The 24,091-nt window shown below is 46.6% G+C and overlaps 1 protein-coding gene across 1 annotated transcript in view; it reads left to right on the top strand.

Annotated features, from left to right (window-relative positions):
- The window catches only part of SHB (SH2 domain containing adaptor protein B), a 179,632-nt gene extending 174,060 nt beyond the window's left edge, over positions 1-5,572 (top strand). Inside the window, exon 6 of the mRNA XM_048504287.1 lies at positions 3,165-5,572. Coding sequence (XP_048360244.1) covers positions 3,165-3,348 — 184 coding nt within the window. The 3' untranslated portion in view covers positions 3,349-5,572. The remainder of the gene's footprint in view (positions 1-3,164) is intronic.
- The last annotated feature ends 18,519 nt before the right edge of the window (positions 5,573-24,091 follow it).

The following is a 24,091-nucleotide window of genomic DNA, read 5'->3' as shown; positions in this document are numbered from 1 at the left end:
GTTTGGCAATACATGCATCCAGTGGAAATTTCCAGTTAAATATGTGAGCTTTTACCTTGCTGCTTTAGTAAAATTCTGCTAACATGGATAGACTTAGATTTCTGCCTTGGTTGCTCTTACGTTGACAGAATGCTTAGAAAATGTTGTTTTTCTTCTTCAGACGCTGTCATCTGCACATTAGAGAAAGCTGTCTTTCCAAAGGAAAGCCACTTAGTTTTCGGGGGCGGGGAGTGGGTATGTGTTGTTTGTTTTCTTTTTAGTATCCAGAGTTTAAAAGAAGTCTAGAAATCTGTTGATTTTGCAATTAGAATGTATAGATATATCTTTACCTGAGCCCCCCCATCTCACTAAGTCCCCCCCACACAAACCATTGATTTAGTGATGTAAACAAACTCTCCTTTTAACCTGATAATCTGAAAAACATTCATCTCACCACAGAGAAATGTGTTCTTGGGACAGCAAAATACCCTAGATATATACAGCACTCAGGTTATTAATGTTTGACATATTCTGCTTCATGCAGAAATGTATTTGAGACTGCATCCCCCCCCCCCCCCACTCAGGCTTCTGCTGCCTGACTGTTTGCCTCTCCCCCATGCGTGGAGGTAGCCGGCTGGATTCTAGGCACACAGGGGAGGTGTAGACCTTAGCAACCGGGCAGGGGCGCAGAGTGCCTCTGAGCTTGGAGAAGAGGCAGGCTGACAGGTGGCCAGAAGTTCAGGTGGCCTGGGCAGCAGCAGCCAGAGGCTGGTGGGTGGGGCCGCAGGAGGGGGAGGCTGCATAGCAGCAGCCTAATGCAGTACCTCACTCCTGGGGAGGAGGGGTGACCAAATGCACACCCCCCCCCAGTGATAAATGCAAGTGATACCTGGAGCATCAGCCCCCTCCCCCCCCACACACCATAAATGCACTATTGGACATGCCTCTGAAGGTGCCAAGTAGTGGGCTGGGGTGAGATCCACCACATTGTGTTCCTTGTATAAACAGGTCTTGAGAATTTAGCACCAGCATACCTTAAGTACCATCTACTTCTATATAAACCTACCCAACTACTATGGTCATTCTGGATTCCCCCGCTTCCTAAGGCTAGATGGGTTGCAACCCTAGAGAGGGCCCCCTTTATCATGGTGCAGAATTGTGGGTCTTCCTCCTCAGGGATACTCCTGTGTGTCCTCCCATCATCGTCTTCTGCCAGTCTCGCTTGTTTCATCTGACACTTCCTCAAGTGAGCCTTTCCTCCTGCCTTGCGTTTTAATCTGCTGCATAAATGTTTTGAGTGCTGCTTCCTAATTGATTTCATGATGAAATTTTTACTACGCTCTTTTAATGGTCACCCTGATTTGGAAGAAAAGGCAGGATATAAATGCTGTAAATGAAATAGAATTCTTAGCCCAGCATTTACACTAGCCTCCCTCCATTTACCATAAGAGTCTGATAGTTGCTTTCTGGCATATTTGCCACCTATGAAATCCCAGGCTAACCAAACAGCTGCTCTACAGACTATTATGTAATCAATACCACAACAAATATGATTCAGCCAGTAGCTCTGAGCCTTTAAGGCATCTAGACAGGCTCTGCACTCTCATCTAGCCTTGAATTAATATGCACCTTTTCTAACAATCCCATTAATTTAGTAGCAGAATCCTAAACCATTTACTCACAGAGTAACAAAAAAAAAATAATGAACCGAAGGAACAGAACAATATATCTGCTCATAATAATGTATTTAGAGATGTCACACTTGGCTTAAAGGAAATCGTTTAGAGAGCAATTATATTTCAAAAGAGAATCATTCTTGTAAAGAATTGAAATTTAAATCAAGATTTTTTTAAGCTTGCCAAAGCTATAATTACAGCGCCTGCAGTGATTTCTGCTCTGCAGAGAAGGGTCATTTCATCACGAAATTGCCTCAACAAATCTGAATAATGTGAGCCTGAAATTTGCTTCAGCTTTTCCGTAGGAAACATTCACTTTAAAAGAAAAAAAAATTCTTGGGCAATTTCAGAAAGAAGAGAGGAGCTGATCTCAGCTTAAAATGCTCTATTTGTTGACCCTAGAGATGCAGAGCTGAACACCCATCCTGTGGGATCCTGCGGCAGCCCCCCTTAACTAAGTGGAGAGATGCTTTCTCTGCACATCCATGATTCTCATGTGTTTCCTACATCTTTGGCTCGATGTATAAGCAAAGAGCTTCTGCAGACGTATCCCTTTAACCATGAGTCAGTGTTGGGGACTGAATAGCTAAAACATGGCTGCAGATTGGCCTCAAACCAACATGTGACACCCTGGTTTGAAATTACTTTGGAATCCATGATTTGCACGTACCCTGGTGCAGCATGACAGTTGCATGGAACAAACTCGTGCAGATTGGCAACTTTTGTGTTCATGCACACATACAAAATCCCTGTGAGCATTTCCTTCTCCATTCTCGAACCCATTTCCATATTTGCATGCACATGCAGCCTCCTCTCACTCAAAATGTATACACAGGTAACATTCAGACACATTCAAGTTATACATTGACACCAAGCCACAGTTGGCACTGATCTAAATGCAACACATCTATTGAGCACCCGAATGTACTACAAAGAAAGCTGCTTGTCTGCTTTCTTCTTCTACCTGTGCAGCAGTCTAGGTACAGCAGCTTCTGGCAGGACAACAGTTGCCGCTATAATTTGTCAAGCCAGACAGTATTAAAAAACATTGTTAAGTGGTTTTAACCATGGTTTGGCATGCTGTCTGAACTGAGACACAGTCTTAACGGTAGCTCAACACTGTGCATCCTTTCCCGCCGATAGCCTGCCCATCCCTGACAGTTTCTTTGACTTCTTATCCATCAGACTGTTCATTAACATTCCGTATCACTTTGCACAACACCGACAAGGCAAACTTGTTTCAATCAGGCTAAGCCAGAGATCTCTCCTGCTGTCACTGTGAAGGTTTAACATGAGGCAGTTCACATTTTCCTAGCGTTTCTCCCCATCTACTGTCAAGTTTATCCCTTCCATGTGGTGGATGGCAAAACCACTGTTTCTCTACAAATCTCCTTGGTCTCCTTTATCTTCCTGTGACCATTGTAAATGCCTCAGAAGGTTTAGTAAAAACTGATTTTAACATTGCGGAGAAATGTGTTCCATGATACATCGTTTCCTTCTGTTTTTCAGGAGCAACCAAGGGTTTATGCACATGAAGCTGACGAAAACCAAAGATAAATACATTTTAGGCCAGAACAGCCCTCCGTTTGACAGTGTTCCGGAAGTGATACATTACTACACGGCAAAAAAGCTCCCGATCAAAGGAGCAGAACATTTGTCGCTCCTCTATCCTGTGGCTGTCCGGACCTTATAATTGCTCTGACCATTCTCCTTCCTGTGGATTGGAGACCGTGGATGAGGAGTGTGGTGGCAGGACTGCGACAGTGTCCGCCACTGCTTCTCACAATGGGATTGCCAACTTCTGCCTTTCCAGTAGCCAACAGCAGCTGTCAGCAGAATGATGGATCATCGTTAAGAATGGAATCCTAGCACTGCTTTCCATGTCCTGCGTGGAATGTGGTTTCTGTTGACCTGAGTGCCACCGAGCTCGCATCCTGAAACAGAAGAAATGGATCGTTTTTGAGGACTCCCCGACCCTCCATGAAAGAAAATGCAAAGAACGACCTTCAAAACTTGCCCGTTGCCTGTCACCAGCAACCGGTCCTTTGTGTGTGTGATGCGGGAGACATAATCTTCCACATACCCGGATGGAATCTGCAAATGGACACAGACAGACTCTTGTGGAGTGAAGAAGGCTAAGAGAAAAATTGCCTGTTCAGTGCCCGAGAACTGAGAGTTCACTGCACATTATGCACCCAGATCCAAATCTGTGTTGTTTTTGTCATACACAGCTTAATGCAACACAGAAACCATGTTTGTTTGTTTGTTTTGGTTGTGTGTGTTTTTTTTTTACCACAATGCCGATGTGATTTGAAGATCCTTGATGAGTAATTTTGCAATGGCGAAAAAGTGTTCAGTTATTTATGACTAGGGTATGAACTCTAAATAGTGGTTTAATATATACATATATATATTATATATATTTTTATTCCCGACCCCTCCTTTTTTGGTACAATAATAAAGCTTGTAAGGGTTTTCTGTGCTGATTCCTTGATTAAAGGCAGCGAGTCAGTTCTGTAGTGCGCATACAATGTGAGTAGTCATTCCTGGGAGGGGTGCGCGGGCGGGGGGGGTGATTATTATGATGAGGGTTGATGTTTACATGGCTGAATTTCAGACCAGAAAAGGCCTCTGGAAGGCAAGCTCTTTTGCATTAATAATGTCATCTTTGCAAAGAGCGTTCCTTGTCAAGATGTCCAACAGACCGAGAGCCTTATCCTCTCTTAGGTTCCATTGGGGGAAAACCTGCGATTCACTGCTTCTGTTGGTAAGAGGCACAGTGCACCATGTAGCAAAACCGGGGCTGTCTTCTGACTTCCTTTGAAGCTCTTGAGTACGTGGCTGAGGGTGTCTTCATCCTGCACAAAAAACATGGTTCATTTTTATTCCTTCCCTGCCTCCATAGCTAACTGGAATAGCTACATCAAAAGACGTCTGGCTCTTGCGAGTTCAACTGAAGTTGGCTTCTACCTCATCTGTAAAAACATTAGTTCCCACTTCCCACTGTATCTACAGCTAGGTCTGGTGCATGTTGTTTGTGACTCCTAAAGAAAACCCAATGCATACGAAGAGTCAAATTTAATTGTACAAGAAACACAAGGCTGCTGCCAAAAATGGCATCCCTGAGTGGTTTGGATCATTCCTTTCTTCTCACACAAGGTGTTATGGGAGCCATTGATGTGGAGCAAGGTTGGGAACTGCTCCCTGTAGTAATGCAGGGATGTGAGCTAAGATGTACTACATGTTATAGCTGGGACTTCAAGATACATGTGCCTTTTTGGTGGTAATCCTGTATTTCTTGTAGTATTTAACTCTGCCTTAACTGCCTCCAGTAACTTGGGCTGTTTAATGAGGTTGGATCCTTTTCCTTGGTATCACCCGTCTGTAGCACTGTGTTGTTTCTCTATTGGTGATCTGAGCTGAGAGTCTGTCAACTTGCAGTTCTCACTCTTTTCAGATTTGCAGTAAGGCTGTGAAAATAACCCATTGTTTTAGCTGGGCTGTCGTTCAAAATATGCCAGCTCTCTTTGCGTTTATGTGCCGGTTTTTAAAAATGTAAGGTTACCCTGATGCCTGTGTAAGACAACAACTTCCTTGTAATGTTACAATGTGAGAAGATAAGTTGAAATGGTTTCTGTTGCCTGATTCGTTTTAACCCTGTGTGGACCAGTTTTCAATCTGGCAATAATTTCAAGATGCTGATTTACCTGTTTCGAGGACAGGAAGTGGGGGGGGGGGGATCTCTGGAATAACATGTGCCGAATCAGCTGCCGCTAATCAAATGGAATGTTGAACACTGATTTCTGCATGCCGCGTGTCTCTCTGTTGTTGTTCTGTTTTTACAATACTGTGGGGTTTTCTCCCAAAATGAAGTAAAAACAAAAAAGAATGTTTTTTTAAAAAAACCAAACCAAAAATATTTGAGTTCCTCTTTCTTTATATATAAGATATGTCTGTATAGAAGACTCTGAGATCCCCACTGCTAAGTTTTTACTCCTGGGTAACCAGACTTGTGACTCGGGTGCTACAACTGGGATGGGCAGCGGAGGTTAGGGTTAGGCACCCTTTGGCACAAGAATCCTACAGGAGCATGGGTTTGGTTATGACATAGAGTCAAGCCTGTACCTCCCGCCTGCATTTCCTGTGTGTCAGTGATGATCTTCCCAAAACTCAGTAAACTGGAGATAAAATGTCATTCTGATGTACTCTGGCATTTTATTTTATTTTTTTGCAAATGTGCAAGATTGGATAACCCACTGTTCTTGGAAAGATGGATCACTGGTCATCTGTTGATTGCATTACCAAAAATCAACTACCACTGTATTAGCTCAAGCTCACCCTCTGTAAAGGTGCAAGCATTGGTTCATTGCGAACCCATGGGGTGATATTACATCACGACATTTACTAGGCAGACTGTGTTTTCAAGGTGGTTTGCCATTGTCTTCCCCAGTCATTTACACTTTACCCCCAGCAGTGGCGTAGCGCCAAGGGGAAAGGGGGTGCAACGCACCAGGCGTGTGCCCCTGCAGGGGCACATGCGTGCCCCGGGCGCAGTTCCCCCTCGCTCTGCCCCTGACCCCCAGCAAGCTGGGTACTTATTTTCCTGACCTTAGAAGGATGGAAGGCTGAACCAACCTTGAACCTGAAAAGGACTTCTGTCAGGATCTGCTAACTCAGGTTGTACGTAGTACTTTGATTGCGGTACTTCAGCTTACCACTCCATGTCATGGGGTTCCATGCCTCAGTCTGTAGCAATGAGTATAACAGGAAACAATGTTTCTGCTGAAAGATCTTACATATCACTGGCAGCTATAGAGCAAGTGCCATTCATGGGTAATAGGACTTGCTTATGACTAGTGGGAATCTCCCAAACATCAGCAGAAACTAAGCACAGCTCAAATTATAAGAGACGTCCCTGATGCCAGGTATTGCATGTTCCAGATATGACCCTATCCTATTTAATGTTACACAGAACAACCTTTATTGAGTGCAAGCTCCTTAGCACTAGCAGTTCTGGTGAGGACAGGGCTATTAATGGAATTCGAACTAGTGAACCAAATTCAGGAAGAGTCTTGTTTCTATTGAGACTCTATTGACGCAAGCAGGGAGCGAAGCAGAAATGCAATCAGCAAAAAAACATTGAAGGAATAACTTCCTGGGTTGTGCCCATTTAGAGTGCAGAAGCAGAATAAAACTTAGAAATGAACCTTCATCCTCATTTTAACAAATTCCCTACACATTGAGCAGTTGTTGTTTATTGTTGTTGTTCTGGGGGGAGTAATGTAAGGAAGTATTTGTGAGAGAGCATCCAAAAATGTGTCCCCTGCCTTTAAGAAGACTTGTATTGTAGTCTCTTGGTGGATTATCTCATGATTTCTTCTCTTGATTGGTTAGTTCTGCCTTAATATGGTTCCAACCACACTATCTCTGGCGTTAGGGGACTGTCCGCAAGAATATATCTCTACAGCAGTGCTGTGTGCCCTGTTGAGGAGCATACAAGAGGCCAGTAATCCTTTAGGATCCTAGCCCCATCTAATGTTCCTGCCACCTTCTGAAGCATTCTGATGAAAGCCTACCAAATTGCTCTCCATTGGCCTAACTCCTCAGAAGTGAGTCCGGATCATCTCTCCCATTCCCAAAGATCACTCCATGATGTTTCAGCTGCTGCCCAAAGTTGGTGTCAGTATGATTCACAGAGGACAGATATTTCAAGACCTCGTTTGGAATCCAGATGTTCATCCATTCTTCCCAAGTCCAATCCAAAACTTCCCAAGTTCAAGAGCAGAAGAACTTTCCACAACTACTTCAGGGTCACTTAGTTAGTTAGCATTTAGTTAGTAATGCATGGGTGATAATAACTTTCCATCTTTTACATGGGAAACTTTCAAAGCCCTATCCCATTAAAGGTATCAAGAATTTACGTCTTGGAGAAATGGCATTTTACCCAAGCCCTTTCTCTGAGATCATATGTTACAGCATCATATTTCCCAATGAACTTCTAAGCAATGTGGAGATATCAGAAACTGTACCACCTCAGTGGCTGTAGAGCTGGACTTGGGAGAACGGACTCTGTGTGGCAGATGCTTCCCGCAAAGCAGTTCCTTCTACTGCTTAATTTCCAAGATCAGATGAAAAAGAAGAGTTTGGATTTGTAGCACACTCCTTCTCTCCTGTAAGGAGATTCAAAGAAGAAGAAGAGTTTGGATTGATACCTCCCCCTTCTCTCCTGTAGGAGACTCAAAGTGGTTTACAATCTCCTTGCCCTTCCCCCCTTACAACAAACGCCCTGTGAGGTGGGTGGAGCTGAGAGAGCTCTGAAAAGCTGTGACTAGCCCAAGGTCACCCAGCTGGCGTGTGTGGGAGTGTGCAGGCTAATCTGAATTCCCCAGATAAGCCTCCACAGCTCAGACGACAGAGCAGGGAATCAAACCCGGTTCCTCCAGATTAGAATGCACCCGCTCTTAACCACTACACCACTGCTGCTCCAAAGGGGCTTGCAAACGCCTTTCCCTTCCTCTCCCCACAATAGAGACCTTGGGAGGTAAGTGGGACTGAGAGGTTCCAAAGAACTGTGACTAGCCCATGAGATCAGACTAGCCTGGGCGAGTCAGGTCAGGGAAACTCAAGAAGTGCCCTCCCCAAAAAATAAATGACGATGGTGATTTTCGGCACTGCCCAAAGTATTCGTGAAAAGAAATGGTAGTTTCATCTGAGCTTCAGTGATGTGTAATTGTGAAGCATTTGATGTTTCTTCTGAGTGCAATTAGAGAGAAATGACCTGAACATTCAGGAATTTCAACCGCAGCCCTAAGACTCTTCAGCTCCAACCCTTCAATTGCAGAAGATGGCCACTGGACTTCCCTGGCTGAACAGTGCCAGGTCGCCAGTTTCTATTACTGGAAAATTATCTGGTCAATGCCTTCCCCATTCAGTTCTAAGTGACTTGCCAAAATCAGTTGAGGCACATGGAGCGCAGCTCAGTTTTGGAAGGGGAAGAGAAATAAAGCCACCCTCTCTGGCAAGCAATGGAAGTCGGAAGAGCTGCCTGGGAGAAGTTTTATGAAACAAACCCGCAGCCTCAGACTAATTTCCAACCCCGGTGGCTGACACACCAGCCTTTGAAAGCCTCAATAGGGCACCTCAATACAGAGAGTCCTGTGACAGAACAATTGTCTCAATTGTCGGCAGCTCCCGAAAATATGAGTACACACTGACAGAGAGGAAACAGCCACAATGAGAGGAAGAAAAGGGAGAGGCTTACGATTTTATTTAAAATAAACTTTTCATGGGGGTACGCTGGTGCAATTACAGCTCCGTCTCTTGGCCATAGGCAGAAACCCAAATCTCTGTAATGCTAGTATTAAAACAGGAATGTTCCCAAAGGTCCGGAGGTGGGGAATTCATCGTCACTTACAGACAAGCTGTTAATGGTGACTGCAAGTGAACTGCCAGTTTTGGTTTTTTGCTGCAATACCTGTGTGCCTCTGAAAAGGCCTTTATGTCAAACACTTTGTGAAGACACATGGTTTTCTCTTCATTGGAATTTGCACAGGTGTGAGCACAATGAGGCATGCAGACACACACACTCCTTTGATAATGCACACCCATCTGGGACAAAAGTCAAAACATGGCTATGGTGATAGAAAGCTAAGAATGATGGGCTCTAACCTGAGCAGTGGACTCTGATCTGGAGAACCAGGTGTGATTCCTAACTCCTCCACACATGAAGCCTGCTGGGTGACCTTGGGCTAGTCACAGTCCTCTCAGGCCCACCTACCTCACAAAGGAAGGCGCTTTGAGACTCCTTACGGTTGAGAAAAGTAGGGTATAATCCAAACTTCTCCTCCTCTTCTTAGCATTTTGGATGGGAGATTTCCCAGAATTGCTACACAGACGCAGGAATGGCAAGCCAGGCCTTGAAAACCCTAGCACAGGTGTCAAACTCGCAGCCCTCCAGACATTGTGGACTACAGTTCCCATCATCCCCTGCCTGATGGGAACTGTAGTCCATAACATCTGGAGGGCCGTGAGTTTGACATCTATGCAGGATCACCATAAATGGGCTGTGTCTTGAAACTTTACACACACACATACATAACACGCTCCCTAAGTTAATATTAACTTAGATCTTCGCTATGGTCATAAAGCAATCAAATCTGATTGGCTACAGAGCATTGTGACATCATTCCACTCACTGCATGTTCATCTATTATGGGGGCTCAACACCTGGATGGGGAGATTGAAGGTTACCCAAGCCTACACCCAACCAGCATCTTTATTTCTCCAATCCATAAGTAGAGACAACATCACCTAACAGGCTGGGCATCATAGAGACACTCCCGCACTAATTGGCATGGTTACTCCAGACGGGAAGAACAATCCTAATGGACAAATAATGTAACCCATGAAACTATCATTTAATGGAATAGGGACGTTCCTCACCCCACCCTCCAAACATTACACATTTCAGAATGTGCTGGTTCTTCATCAGGTTGGGAAGTTTAAGCAGTGTGGGAACGAGCCAGGCAGAGCTCAGAACAGAGGTGAAAGGAAGGAAGCCAACAGAGTACTTACTGGTAAGAAAGAAGCCAGAGCGGCACCTTCCACTTTCTGCTTCATGGCCTTCAAAAAAGACCAGACCAATTAGAAATTTAAGTCACTTCCGTCCCAGTTTAGATGCCGCCAGCAGTGCCAATGAGTGCCACTGGTTTTACCCCTTGCCTCTGGTGGCAGTGTGGGAGGGGAGGCAGCTGGTGAAACAACACAAGTCATGGCTGCTGTTGAAGGACCTGAGCCAAGTCACTTCTGAGGTCATAGTGGACCTGCTGAGGTCATAGTTGCCAGGTTGCCCTTGTCCACCAGTGAGGGTGGAGGGTAGGGTTGCCAGATCTGGGTTGAGAAACTCCTGGAGATTCAGGGATGGAGGCTGGGGAGGGCAGGGACCTCCGTGGGGTACAGGGCCACAGAATCCACTCCCCAGTATGTCAGTTATGAGCTGTAATTCCAAGAGATCCCTAGGCCCCACCTGGAGGCTGGCATCCCTATCTGGCACTTGGCTCCACTTCTCCCTGTCACCAGCAACCCTCCAGGGCAGTTGCCCACTTAGATCTTCGCTGTGGTCATAAAGCAATCAAATCTGATTGGCTACAGAACATTGTGACATCATTCCTGTGACATCATTCCACTGCTCAGGTGGAAGAATGGTGAATCAAGCCCTATTTGCCAGATTAGAGCCCATCATTCTTAGCTTTCTATCACCATGGCCATGTTTTGACTTTTGTCCCAGGTGGGTGTGCATTATCAAAGGAGTGTGTGTGTCTGCATGCCTCATTATGCCCACTGAGAACTAAATCCCCAGGAAGCTAGATAGCCAGTTCTGCCCAGTTCTCCCTCAGCCACGTTAAGAGAGAGTTAGTGGAGCTATAGCCTGCGAGTTTCCATTCCTATTCATTCCATTCCCATTAAGGACAGAATGGTCAACCACCACCCCACCCTGCCCCATCTCTGCAGCACTGGGAAAAGTTGCATTTGCTGGCCTTCTTCTCAGCCATTCTTGAAGCTTCTAGAATTATGGTTACCAAACTCCAAATGGGGTCTGGAGAAATCCTGAAATTACAACTGATCTCCAGTCTGCAGAGATCAACTAGGAGGGTGGACGATATGGCAGTATCCCCTGATGAAGTCCTTCCCTTCTGCAAGCCTCGCCCTCCCCAGGATCTAACCCAGGGGTCCCCAAACTTTTTAAACGGGGCCAGTTCACTGTCCCTCAGACTGTTGGAGGGCCGGACTAAAAAAAACTGAACAAATTCCTATGCACAAATGATTGTAAAATGTTTGATTTTACCTTTCAGCCTTTCTGTCATGGTCTATTTTTAGAACAGTGACCAAAGTATGTCAAGTACAGGGTGGGCTCCAAATATTGTTGGGGAGGCTGTGGAATACCTTCCCCTGTAAAAAAAAGCAGAACTTTCCCAATGAAGCATTCCATCTAACCCAGGATCAGGTATCTTCCTGGGTTCTTCCTCTAACTAGCAGCCAGTGAGCGATTAGCCCAGCCTGGCTGATGCCAATGGGAGTGAGGTGGAGACAGAAAGTCTAGGGAGAAACAACACATGGAAGTATTCGAGGAGGGAAGGGTGGAGCAGGAGTTGCCACGTGTAAGGTTTCCAACTCTGGGTCAGGAAATTCATGGAGATTTGGGGGTGCAATCTGAGAAAGGCAGGGTTTGGGGGTGGGGAGCCCACCGTCCAAAGTAGTCATTTTCTCTAGGAATTGATCTCTGTCACCTGGAGGTCAGCTGTAATTCTGAGACATCTTCAGACCTCCCCTAGAGGTTGGCTACTCTTACATAGAGTAAGATGTCTCCTGCCTGTGATCAGCAATGTTTAGAAAGCAGCAACTCCAGTCACAGAAAAAGAGCAGACCTGTGGGCATTGCCTTGTTGCATAGACTGGTTGGGGAGAGGGCCAGGAGCCCAAGGGAAGCCAATCTGGCAGACCCGAGGAGCTGCGGGTATATCCAGAGAGCTCTGTTTCCCTCCAGCAGAACCATGCCGGAGACCCGGGTTGCGCCCAGCTACCAGCTGGTCCAGCAGGGTGGGAGGTGTGGGGATACAGCCCTGCTTGCTTTCACGCTGGCCCTTGTTGAAAGCAGGGGCACTACAGAAACCAGGAAGGTGTGTGGCCCCACCCACATTCCACCCAGGGGTTGTGGGGGGCCTGAAGGCCAAGAGCTAGCCAGTGAGCCTGCAAGCACAACAAGCCCAGTGGGAAATCCTCCCATCACCCGGGGAGCCCTGCACCAGAAGCCGAGATGGGCTGAGACCCTGCCAGTTCCTCAAAGGGAAGTGCCGCATGGGCTTTCGAGGAATCAGCCAAGGTGGATTCAGAGTGCCCTGTTTAAGCTCAAGCTTGAGTGGACGTGGGTGACTGTGTGTTTTGGGGAGCGCGACATCTGTTGCCCCAGACTCGAGATAGAAAGCCTGCCCCGACTGGGGCTCAACAGTCACCTGTCCTCTCAAAAGCACGTTTGTTCTCATTCCCCCACCCCGAGCCTCAGGGCCGTCCTGAGCATCCAGGGACAGGAAATCCACACCCGCTTTGCTTCCCTCCCCGCCGACTGAAGAGGAGTAAACCTCTTCACTCCCCCGATCCTTCGTGCTGGTGGTGGGGCGGGTGAGCCCCTTGCGCCAGAGGGGCCGATTCCTCCTCTCCCTCGAGCCCCCACTGCACATGAATGGAGCCATCGCCACCATGCCTGGCGGGCCGGATAAATGCCTTCAGGGGGCCACATTTGGCCCCCGGGCCGTAGTTTGGGGACCCCTGATCTAACCTCCAAATCTACAGAAATTTCACAGTCCAGAGTTATCAACTACCTGGATCTGTTTTCTCAAACTGAAGGCAACTTTCCTTAACATGGTCGATGTACTGAACCAGGTAAGTCTGATCTGATTAATTTTGGAGGTTGAGCGGGGAAATGTGGGGCTATGTTTCTCTTGGGAAGAATCGCAGTTGCTCAGCAGTGACAACTGCCAGTGATATTTTGGAGGGGGAGACTTGGGAAGCACCATCAAGACATCACTTCCAGTTAAGTACCTGGAAGTGACATCTCAATGCTCTAGACCAGGGGTAGGGAACCTGCGGCTCTCCAGATGTTCAGGAACTACAATTCCCATCAGCCCCTACCAGCATGGCCAATTGGCCATGCTGACAGAGGCTGATGGGAATTGCAGTTCCTGAACATCTGGAGAGCCGCAGGTTCCCTACCCCTGCTCTAGACTCTAGGGATTCTTCAGTCTCTATGGTAAAACTCATGAGATTTAGGGAATTCCTAGAGCAACTGAAAGTGATATTATACCTTTGCAGCCCAAAGATGATTTCCCTATGTGTTTATTATGAACCTGAACACCCTGCTTTTCAGTGCAGCTGTTCCTCAAATTCATCAGCTGGCTAAATGGATGAAAATTAATTGAATATAATAAAACTCTCATGAATGAATATCTGGACCAAAGAACCCTGGGGAACTGAACACCTAGTAACCAGAATTGGCACCACCTCCATCTCTTTTCCCATGATGCAACTTTTTCTAATAATTCCCCCAATCTCTATGATAAGACTGTGGAGATTGGGGAAATTCTTAGAGTGTCCCAGCTGCAGTAACTGAAAGTGGTATCACCATTTCTCCCTTGTCTTAATTGCCTGAGAACAGGTAAGAGTGCAGGAGGCAGGAAGCAGCAAGTGATATCCTTAAGCATATCCCATTCCTGACCTGAAACCATTTGTAGCAGCAACATAAAACCAAAGTCCAGGGAGACCTTAAAGGACTAACAACGGGTAGCTCATCATAAGCGTTCATACAGCAGAGATCTTCAGAGCTGAAGGCACCCCTAGATTCATGTTTCATTTTGACATGTAAAAATCCTGCTCCTCTTCCGTGCTGTTTATACAACATGACTTCATAGGCAGAGTGATTTCCCAGATTAACAGCTGGGAGTCTCAGCCAAGGAAAGCTACCTATATTACTCGAAGCTGTTAATCCATATTCATGGTGGGAGATTGTATTTTTTCAGTCTTAATTGGCATTTGTTTCCCTGCAATTGACGGGAGAGGTTGGGAAATTAATCTGACTCCAATTATAATTTCAATTTGTTATGCCTTGGGTGGATATGAATCTCTTAGTGGCTAATTCCTTCCAGAGATGATCTTCCACCTAATGATCAGTGGTTCTTATCCTGCTTTCTGCAGTGCAGGTGAAAGGAGATGTCAGGGCATTTGCAAGACATTGTCAGCTTTGGGGATAACATTTTAGAGCAGGCTTTCTCTGGAAGGAAAGATGAGAAGGAGAAAGAAAGTGTCAGGAGGGTGTAATGATCAGTTGCAACTACTTGGACTTCCTCCTCAGAGCATACAGAATGGGTGGGCAGTAACACCACCAATATAGGGTTGCACTTATCTGCAACTGTAGTTCATCAAATGGGTTTCTGTACAGGTGCACGTTGGGTTCACGCTTGTGCAGCACCAGGCATGCTAGATTCGCAAGCTTTAAACTATGGGACAGTCCGCACCGGCAGTCTCATAGGCCACCCAGATCACCTCCCATATCCAATAAGACAAGATCTGTGCAGAGACTGGATGTCCTATGTGAGGACCATTGAAAGACACGAACAGGCCACTGCTTTTACAGATGCCTGCTAATCTGTTAACATAATTCAATAAACCCCTACAAATGTCAACGGTGTATAATGCTTCTTCCAGCATGGTTAAGAGCAGGTGCACTCTAATCTGGAGAATGGTTTGATTGCCCGCTCTGCCACTGGAGCTGTGGAGGCTTATCTGGGGAACTAGTTTAGCTTGTGCACTCCAACACATGCCAGCTGGGTGACCTTGGGCTAGTCACAGTTCTTCCGAGCTCTCTCAGGCCCACCTACCTCACAGGGCATTTGTTGTGAGGGGGGAAGGGAAAGGAGTTTGTAAGCCCCTTTGGGTCTCCTTACAGGAGATAAAGGAGGGCTATAAATCCAACTCTTCTTCTTCTTCTTCTTCTTCTTCTTCTTCTTCTTCTTCTTCTTCTTCTTCTTCTTCTTCTTCTTCTTCTTCTTCTTCTTCTTCTTCTTCTTCTTCTTCTTCTTCTTCTTCTTCTTCTTCTTCTTCTTCTGTGAGGTGGGGTTCAGGAAGAAGACTGGCAGCAAAATATCCTGGTTAACATGAAAACAGGAAACCACTTTAGGGAGATGAGATAGACTGGGTTTGAGAACCACCTTGTCTGGGTAAAATTTCAGGAACGGGGCGGGGGTCAAACAGCCATGTTAATGAAGCTTAAAGCTTGCTAATCTTCCATGGTTGGCTCTGCGCAAGTCTGGACTTAATGTGGGACTGCACAGAATGCCCACGATGATAAACTGAGCATTGTCAGAGCTGCCTCACAAAGTGCCAAGAGATCTGGAGGGCTCTGCTTGGCACAGGTGGAGTTTGGCAAGGTTACGGCATCATTTCTGGATGGCATTCTAAAAATGTCCCTTACGGTAAGACAAAAATGCAAGCCAGCACGATGTGGTGGTTGGGAGCAGTGATTCTAATCTGGAGAGCCGAGTCCAATTTCTCACTCCTCCTAATGAAGCCTGCAGGGTGACCTTGGCCGGGTCACATTTACCTCAGAACTCTGTCAACACACAAGAAGATGGGCAGTGGCAAACCACCTTTGAATGTCTCTTGCCTTGAAAACCCTACAGGGTTGCCATAAATCAGCGGTGACTTGACAGCACTTTCCACTATCAAACAAAAAATACAATAAGTTGCTTTGTCTTGGCAAAACGGAGGTTGTCGTGATTGTTGAAATCTAGAGATGCATCTTGATAAAGACAATAAAGGATGGCAGTTTACAGATGATCCCTGCTAGCTAGAGGGGAAGAGCTGCAGGCAGCAAGATTCCTGGGAAGCTGAGAGAATACTGTGTTTGTTCTGCAGTTTAAACAATTCCTTTTACTTTGATGTGTCCCTCAGGTAACTTAAACCTAGCATCACATGGAAGTTAGGATGGCAACAGACAGGAGAAAGGCTTAGATTTGCCAACACTGACTTGCGGAAAACTCAAGAGATTTTGGGGCAGCTACTGTGGACAGTGCAGTCTGAGGGGAGGAAAGAGCTCAGCTGTGATGTGATGCCGTAGAGTTCAGCCTCCAAAATCTGTATTTCTTCCGGGGGATTGATCTCTGTAGCTTGAACATCAGTTGTAATTCAGGGAGAACTCCAGGCCTGAGATGCGGGTTAGGAACCAAAAGGTAATTTATGGAATTTTCACAACCTGGATCTAGTTTGCAGATGTCTAGCAAGATTGCAGAAAAAAATGGAGAAAATTTAAGTGAGGTTGCAAACTGCATTAAGTTGCCGTTGGGGTTGTTGTTGCTCATGTTGGGATGTATATTGTTTTTATAATAAAACAGTCTAGCAAAGGGGAGTTGTGAGCATTTAGGTATGCCCTCCTATTCAAGTTCTCAAGCAGCTAACTGCTTGATAATCCTTTACTTATGCATAAGCAGAGCCAGATCGGGGCCATTCGCCGCAGCGAATGACCCAGAGAAGTGGCCTGTTAAGTGCTCAAGTCCTTCAAGGCGGAGAAGCTAAGTCAGTTCCTGCCATCCATCTCTTGTGCTTTCTGCCATTGCATTTGAGTGATGTCAAAATAAAGTACAGGCATCGAAGGACGCTTTTAGATTCAGGCGCCCAGATTTCTCCACAAGCAACACAGAAGTGACTATCAGTGGCGTAGAGGTTAAGAGCAGGACTACTCTAATCTGGTGGAACTGGGTTTGAGTCCCCGCTCTGCCGCTTGAGCTGTGGAGGCTTATCTGGGGAATTCAGATTAGCCTGCACACTTCAACACACGCCAGCTGGGTGTCCTTGGGCAGTTCTTCTGAGCTTTCTCAGCCAGTGGTGAGATCCAAAAATTTTAGTAACAGGTTCCCTCGCCAGCCCCCCTCAGCAAAGGGGGCAGAGGCGGGTTTCCTAAAACGTGCAAACCTGGAGCCCTGGGCAAAACCTGAGGTTGGATGTCCCCAAGCTGGGCAGCCACCACCACCCCACCACGACCCCAAAAAAAAATTTTTTTTTTGCACCAGGTCATTTCTAAATCACCATCATATTATAGAAAATGCCCCAACTCACAAATCTGAACACAGCAATGGTGAAACACACAGGTTCTTTGATAGAGACTGGTGAGATAAAAGGTACGAAAGGCTGAGAATCAATGAATTGCAGTACCTGAAAGGGATTAACCCAGTTCAGGAAGTTACATTATTAGTCGCAATTGCTATATGGAACCTTCACGTTCAAAGGCAGTATGCCTCTCAGGGAGGCGAGGGCGTGGAGATGGAAAAGTGGACCCAATTAGTAACCCCCTCTCGGCACACACAAATAATTAGTAACCCACTCTCGGGAACTGGTGAGAACCTGCTGGATCCCACCTCTGCTCTCAGCCCCACCTACCTCACAGGGTGTTTGTTGTGAGTGGGGAAGGGAAAGGAGATTGTAAGCCCCTTTGAGTCTCCTTACAGGAGAGAAAGGGGGGATATAAATCCAACTCCTCCTCCTTCTCCTCCTTCTATCAGGAAACTAATAAATCCTTATTTTGGTACCCAGATCCCCCCCTGGCTACCAACATAGAATGGGAGGAGAGGGTTGTCCTATCCAGGTTAGGAAACTCTTGGAGATTTGGGGATGGAGCCTGGGGAGGACGGGGAGCTCACTGCGGTACAATGTCATAGAGTCCACCCTCCAAAGAGTGGTGCACCTGAGGAAAATGGCACCCAGGGTGCCACTGGAAATGTGCCTCTCCCCAAAATTGCAGCAGGCTGTGGGAGAAGTGGCAGGTGAGCAGGCTGTGAGTTGGGAGGCCAGGAGAATGCAGCTCACGAAGAAATGGTGCTGAGAAAGGGCAGATAGCACAGAAGAAGTGGTGGGCAAATGAGTGGCGAGGGTGGGCGGGAAAATGCAGGCCATGGAGAAAGGGTGTTGGGGAAAGGGCAGAGCATGCAGGAGAAGTGGTGGGTGAGCAAACAGTGAATGCAGGGGCAAACATAGGCCACAATGAGCACTAGAGAAAGGGCGGAGCAGCTGGGCTCCAGAGTGTTTGAACAGACAGGGCAATGGGCGAGGGGCAAGTTGGGGGACCAAAAATGCCCCCCAGGATGTTGCACCTGGGACCCAAGCCCCCTTTTGCCCCCGCAGATACACTATTGCCTCCAAAGCATCTATTTTCTCCAGGGGAACCAGTCTCTAGTCTGGAGATGCGCTGTGATTCCTGAGGATCCCCAGGTCTCCCCTGGAGGCTGGCATCCCTAACTAATGCCAAGAGAAAGGAAGCTGCTAATTGACAAGGCTGTATATCGATCTGACATGAAACCCCAGTTTATCTGCTCTTCCTCCAAGAACTTGGTGGTTACTCTTCTACTTCCCTCAACAACTTTTTGAAGGAGACTAGACTCAAGAGAGAAATTAGTCCATCAGGTGAATTCCATGACAAAGCAGGAATTTGCACCCAGGTGTTCCTGGACTGACAGTGCCATCCCACGCAGGATTAACCCTTCAAGGTCCACTTCTGTCCTATAAGAGCATAATGTTGCCTAGTGGTTAATGCTAGTTCCCCATTAACCGCCTCCCTAGTTTGGTACCCTGCCTATATATTGATGTGCAATTTCAAGAAAACGAGCTGAGAAACTGGCACACAGAAGTCTTAATCCTCTTTGTGGCATCTATTGGTGGAAAATCCACCCTCGTTCCTGCTTTGGCCTTCACCTCTCCTTTAGTATGAAAATTGCCTCCTTTTAAAAGCTGTCATTCTTCAATTTTCCAGAACCAATCCTCTTAATGCTCCTTGCCTCTTCTGGAATTAAACCCTTCAGTATCCCAACAGCAACTGTCTGGCAAATGTATTGGAGAGATTTATTAGCACTGGGCTCTGAACAGCTCCACGTGACCCCTGTGACCCTCAGCCCATTACTCCAACACCTTCTACCCAAAGGGTTTCTTCATCTCAATGCTCAGAATTAATCCCACCAAATCCTTGGCACCATGGCGCCCCCCTGTGAGCATAGGCAACTAATGAAATAAATCAATAATAAGTTAAAGCCCAGGAACACTTTATGGATTGATTTTGCCATCATGCATGACCCTGTAAGGTTTTCAAGTCAGTCATTCAGAGTTGGTTTGCCACTGCCCGCCTCTGCTTAACAGACCAGGTGATCGGGAGCAACAGCCGCAGAAGGCCATTGTGTTCACATCCTACATGTGAGCTCCCAAAGGCACCTGGTGGGCCACTGCGAGTAGCAGAGAGCTGGACTAGATGGACTTTGGTCTGATCCAGCTGGCTTGTTCTTATGTTCTTATGTTCTTATGCTTTACTGACCCTGGATTTTCCTTCAGTTCCCCATCCAAACCTGAACCAAACCTGCTTAGTTTTAGAGATCTGATGAGATCTCCCTACCATGAGCTACCTTTTGAAATCAGGTGACATCTGGCTGCCATGGGCTATCCAGAGCAGGGCAAGACCCCTCTGTGCATACATATATATAAAGAAAACATTAACGATAGGGAGGAATCCACCAAGTCCCCTTTTCATGCACTTTCTGACACTATCACACACACCAGGAATGTGTGACCCTTGTGGTCTTCTCAGTACACACAGATACCATTTTGTCATGTATTGAACATACAAAATACACTGTTTTCAGACAGAATTGTGATTATGCTTACTGAGACTTTATGGGCCATAGGAGTGCCAAAACATAATACCTTGAGGGCAGTGGTGGCATTCAAATAATTTAACAACCAGTTCCGGTGGTGGGATTCAAATAATTTAACAATTGATTGTTTACAAGCACCATTTAACAACCGGTTCTGCTGAAGTGGTGCGAACTTGCTGAATCCCACCACTGCTTGAGAGGTTTTGACGGATTTAGAGAAATATACATCATACCAATGTATAGTGCAGGTAAACCTGATAATCCAACACAGGCTAACCATCAGTCTTTTGCTGCAGTTTATTCACGGGTGAAAGTGACCGAGCCCTTTCAGGGAGGGCAGCATATACATTGAAACAAACAAACAAATAAATTAGAAAGCGTGGGTCAGATTTTTTTTTTCTTCCAAGGAGGGCGCCAAGCAGTAGAAATTGGTTGCACTTTATGGCTCCTCATCCATACCAGTTTATGTCCACTCTCGTTTTTACTATCTCTTCTCCCATGTGCAGTAAAAACACCCTGTGCCAGGAATACTTTTTCCAGCTGCAGTTTAAGTGGCTGGCTGCTCAAAGACACAGAAGAGCCAGTGATTTGTTTTGTTCTTCTAAATGAGTTGATAGCCCTAATTGCACAGAAAATGTTTGAATAGGAAATAAGTTTGACCTTTCCCATTTTGGTGAATGACCGTATCTTGTGGGAGCTGTTTTAGACTAAGGTGACAGTTATTCTTAGCTAATGCAGAGAGAGAGGGTGGGTATTTATTTAGCAAGCCGAAAGCAGAAAAAAATAATAATGCAGAATGATGGTTTAACGGCAATAAGGTGTCTAATGCACAGTATCCGGCTCAGCAATGGATATTTACAATGCTGCCGTCCCCAGGCCGCCATTCACACAGGGGGCGCGGCTGCGAATTAAAGCACAGGCGCTGTGCGCCGATTAGCGCTACAGAAGCTGAAGGGCTTCAGCGCCGCTCGCTTACAGTGCCGTCTTGGGCGTTTCCAGAGTGCGCTGGGAAGCACACTTTTCTGGAAACGCCGGCTGGAAGCACTGCAGCGGCTTCCCGGCGCTTCCCCCCCCCCCCACTCCCTCCCTGCACTTACTTTGTCCGAGGCCTCCGGCCTTTCGCCGAGCCCTGGGGTACCCATACCCTGCGACACTGGAGCAGGCGGCGCGGAACAGGGAGCGTGTCCTCAGAGCGACAGAGACAACGTGCTGGTTAACTTCGAGCGAAGCGGCAGGCGACGGCCCTCTGCGGCGCCGTCGTCCCGGCTCTTTCTGGGACCGTTCATGCGAATGGTCCCAGCGTCGTCAGGTCGGCGTCAAGTACGCCTTCATGCGGAAACGGCCATAGTATTTTCCAGGGTAGAATCCCGGCCACATTGACCCTTCCCAACTGTTTTATAGGGTGAGCCCAGTCTACCTGGTTATCTTGGGGGCTTTTTTCATTGTTTGCTTGTGTTAGTTTAACAGAAAATAGATATGTAAGAAGTTAGTTTTTAAAAAATTCTGAAAAATACTACACTTGGAGCGCATTATTTTAAAATGTAAGAGCCCTGCCGGATCAGACCAGCATTCCAGGGTCTGCAACCTGCAGCTCTCCAGATGTTCATGGACTACAAATCCTATCAGCCCCTGCCAGCTTGGACAATTGTAGTCCATGGGCGATTCAGCAAGAGACATTAACAGTCCATAATGAACATCTGGAGACGCCGCGGGTTGCAGACCCCTAATCAACAACCTGATGATAATTTTACACTTCGCGAGGCGAAGAGCGGTTGCCGCCTCAAGGGACAATAGTTCCTTCAGGTCCACTGCAAGCCCCCAAAGTTTGCCTCCTAGCGCTGGAATTCAGATACCCTTTCGTTGCCATGGGTAGGAGCCTCTAAAGGACTTCTTTCCCACAAATCTAAGTTGCTCTGTGCTTATGACGATCACTACATTGACTGGCAGTGTATCTCCAGCTGGCTTGTTCTTATGTTCTTATGTTCTCCTTTTGTCTGTCCTGAATCAAGTTCACTGGGTGCTAAGGATACCTAGCACTGGGTGCTAAGGCCCTAGCTTCTAGCTAGGACCTGGGGATCCCCCAAAATTATAGCTCATCTCCAGACTACAGAGATTAGTTGCTCTGGGGAACATGGATGCTTTGGCAGGTGGACTCTGTGGCATTGTGCCCCACTGACGTCTTTGTCTTTCCCATGCTCCATTCCCAAATTCCCAACCTGGATCTGGCAACTCTACTTACCCCCATCCCCAGCCGGTGTCCAGGGGGCCCCTGGAGGCCTTACACAGGTGTCAAGAAGTTCTAATACTATGGGAGAAGGAGAAAGAGTTTTTTCTGCCACTCTTTGCACCCCCTGCATAATTTTATAACCTCCACTGTGCCATCATTCCCTCTAGGCTTTTTCACCAGAAAAGTGCTGGGTTTTGCACCCTTTCTTTATAGGCAATGTACTCCAGCGCCTTCTATCACCTTAGTTGCCCCGTCCTGCACTTTTTCCAGCTCTGCAGCGTCCTTTCGGAGACACACTGACAGCAGAGGCCTCATCATCTGTGAGGACCTGCCTTCTGGAGTAGACACACCACCCCCGAGGAGTTCTTAGAATAACCTTTTGGGGGACGGCGCAGCCACACTAAATGAACAATGAGGGAAAGCACACAGGTGTACAGACGCTCAAAGAGAGAACTGATGGGTCATGACTGCCCCCAAGTGGCTCAAGTGCAAACTGACATTTCAGAGATCCCAAATGAGTTGGTAGCCCTATCAGTCTTCTGAAGCAAAATAAAAAGTCCAGAGCACCATAAAGACAGACTAATAATGTTTATTTCCACATGAGTTTTTCGTGCGTCACCACTCAGTTCAATAGCAGTGCATAAAGATACCTGTAGACCCAAAAAGCTATAGATGGCTGGAAGCTAAGTCTGTACCGCATTGCGAGGATTCTCTGTTTTGCATTCCTCACCATTGCCAGTATAAAGACACTCACCGGCAGCAGAGTTGATTTATATATATTCTGTTTATTTACATATATTTGGATCCCACACAAGAGTTTTCACTGCACTTTCTTCCTCTGGCTGCCATTTTCCATGCATCTATTCCTCACATCATGGGATGGTGCTTTAAATCAGGCGATGATTCTCATACTGTCATAGGCCCTTTATGCATTCAGTGCTTACCTCATAAAAGTCGCTTTGAGTCTCCTTACAGGAGAGAAAGGTGGGGTATAAATCCAAAGTCGTTGTCGTCATCCTCCTCTCCTTCTCCTTCGTTTTCCCTTGCGAAGCAAGCGAAAGAGTTGCACTTTCAGAGATTTTTAATACCTCTAACCTGCAGTGCGGTGAGTTTGGGAAAGGAGACTACATTTGCATTACAGAGAATCCAACCTGAAGGGAATGAATGTTCAGTGCAAAGGAGACGGCAAGTGTGCAAATAGTCAGTGTTCTAATATGTATGGCTGTGTTCAAAAAGCCCTCTGATGGTGCAACGGGGAAAACAGGCAGCAAGCATCTGCCAGAAGGAAAAGTGGGCCAAAGTAGGCAGCATGTTTGAGAATGCACCCCTGCCCATCTAGATGGAACAATGATGCCCTTCAACTGCCCTCTTCCCAACAAGATTTCAGCAAAATGAGTTTGGGAAAGAGCCTACTCGGGAATTTGGACAGAGGAATTCAGCAGGTGGCCTCACCCCCCCACCCAAAGTGTACTCCAATTTGGATTCCACTGTGTGGTTGCCAACTCCAGCTTGGGAGTTTTGTGAAGATTTGGGGGGAGCTGTATGGGGAGGGCAGCATTTGGGGAAGGGAGGGAACTCAGCAGGGATGTGATGTCATAGAGTCCTCTTTCCAAAGCTGCCATTTCCTCCAATGGAGATGATCTCTGTAGGTTGGAAATCGGCTGTAATTCCAGTGGAATACCAGTCCCCGCCCAGAAAGTGGATGGGTTGCAATGATAGGACTGTCACAGGCCCAGAGTCACCCAGGAGACTTCAAGTGTAGCAGCAAGGAAACAAATCCAGTTCATTAGATAAGAGTCTGCCACTCATTGGAGGAGTGGAGAATAAAATCCAGACCTCTCCGCATTTTGGAAAAGCAGCATCACTCAGATTTCTTTATTCGCAAATTGGCTTTTTGCTGTGTGGTTTGTTCCTTGGCCATAAATGGCTTCAAGGTTACCCTGTAGATCCCTCCAAGCATTTGAAGTTGCTCAA

This window comes from Sphaerodactylus townsendi, linkage group LG07 (assembly GCF_021028975.2).
Source record: "Sphaerodactylus townsendi isolate TG3544 linkage group LG07, MPM_Stown_v2.3, whole genome shotgun sequence".
Classification (NCBI taxonomy): Eukaryota; Metazoa; Chordata; class Lepidosauria; order Squamata; family Sphaerodactylidae; genus Sphaerodactylus; species Sphaerodactylus townsendi.
The sequence above is the reverse complement of the archived record's forward strand: the minus strand, read 5'-3'. Positions and strand labels throughout refer to the sequence as shown.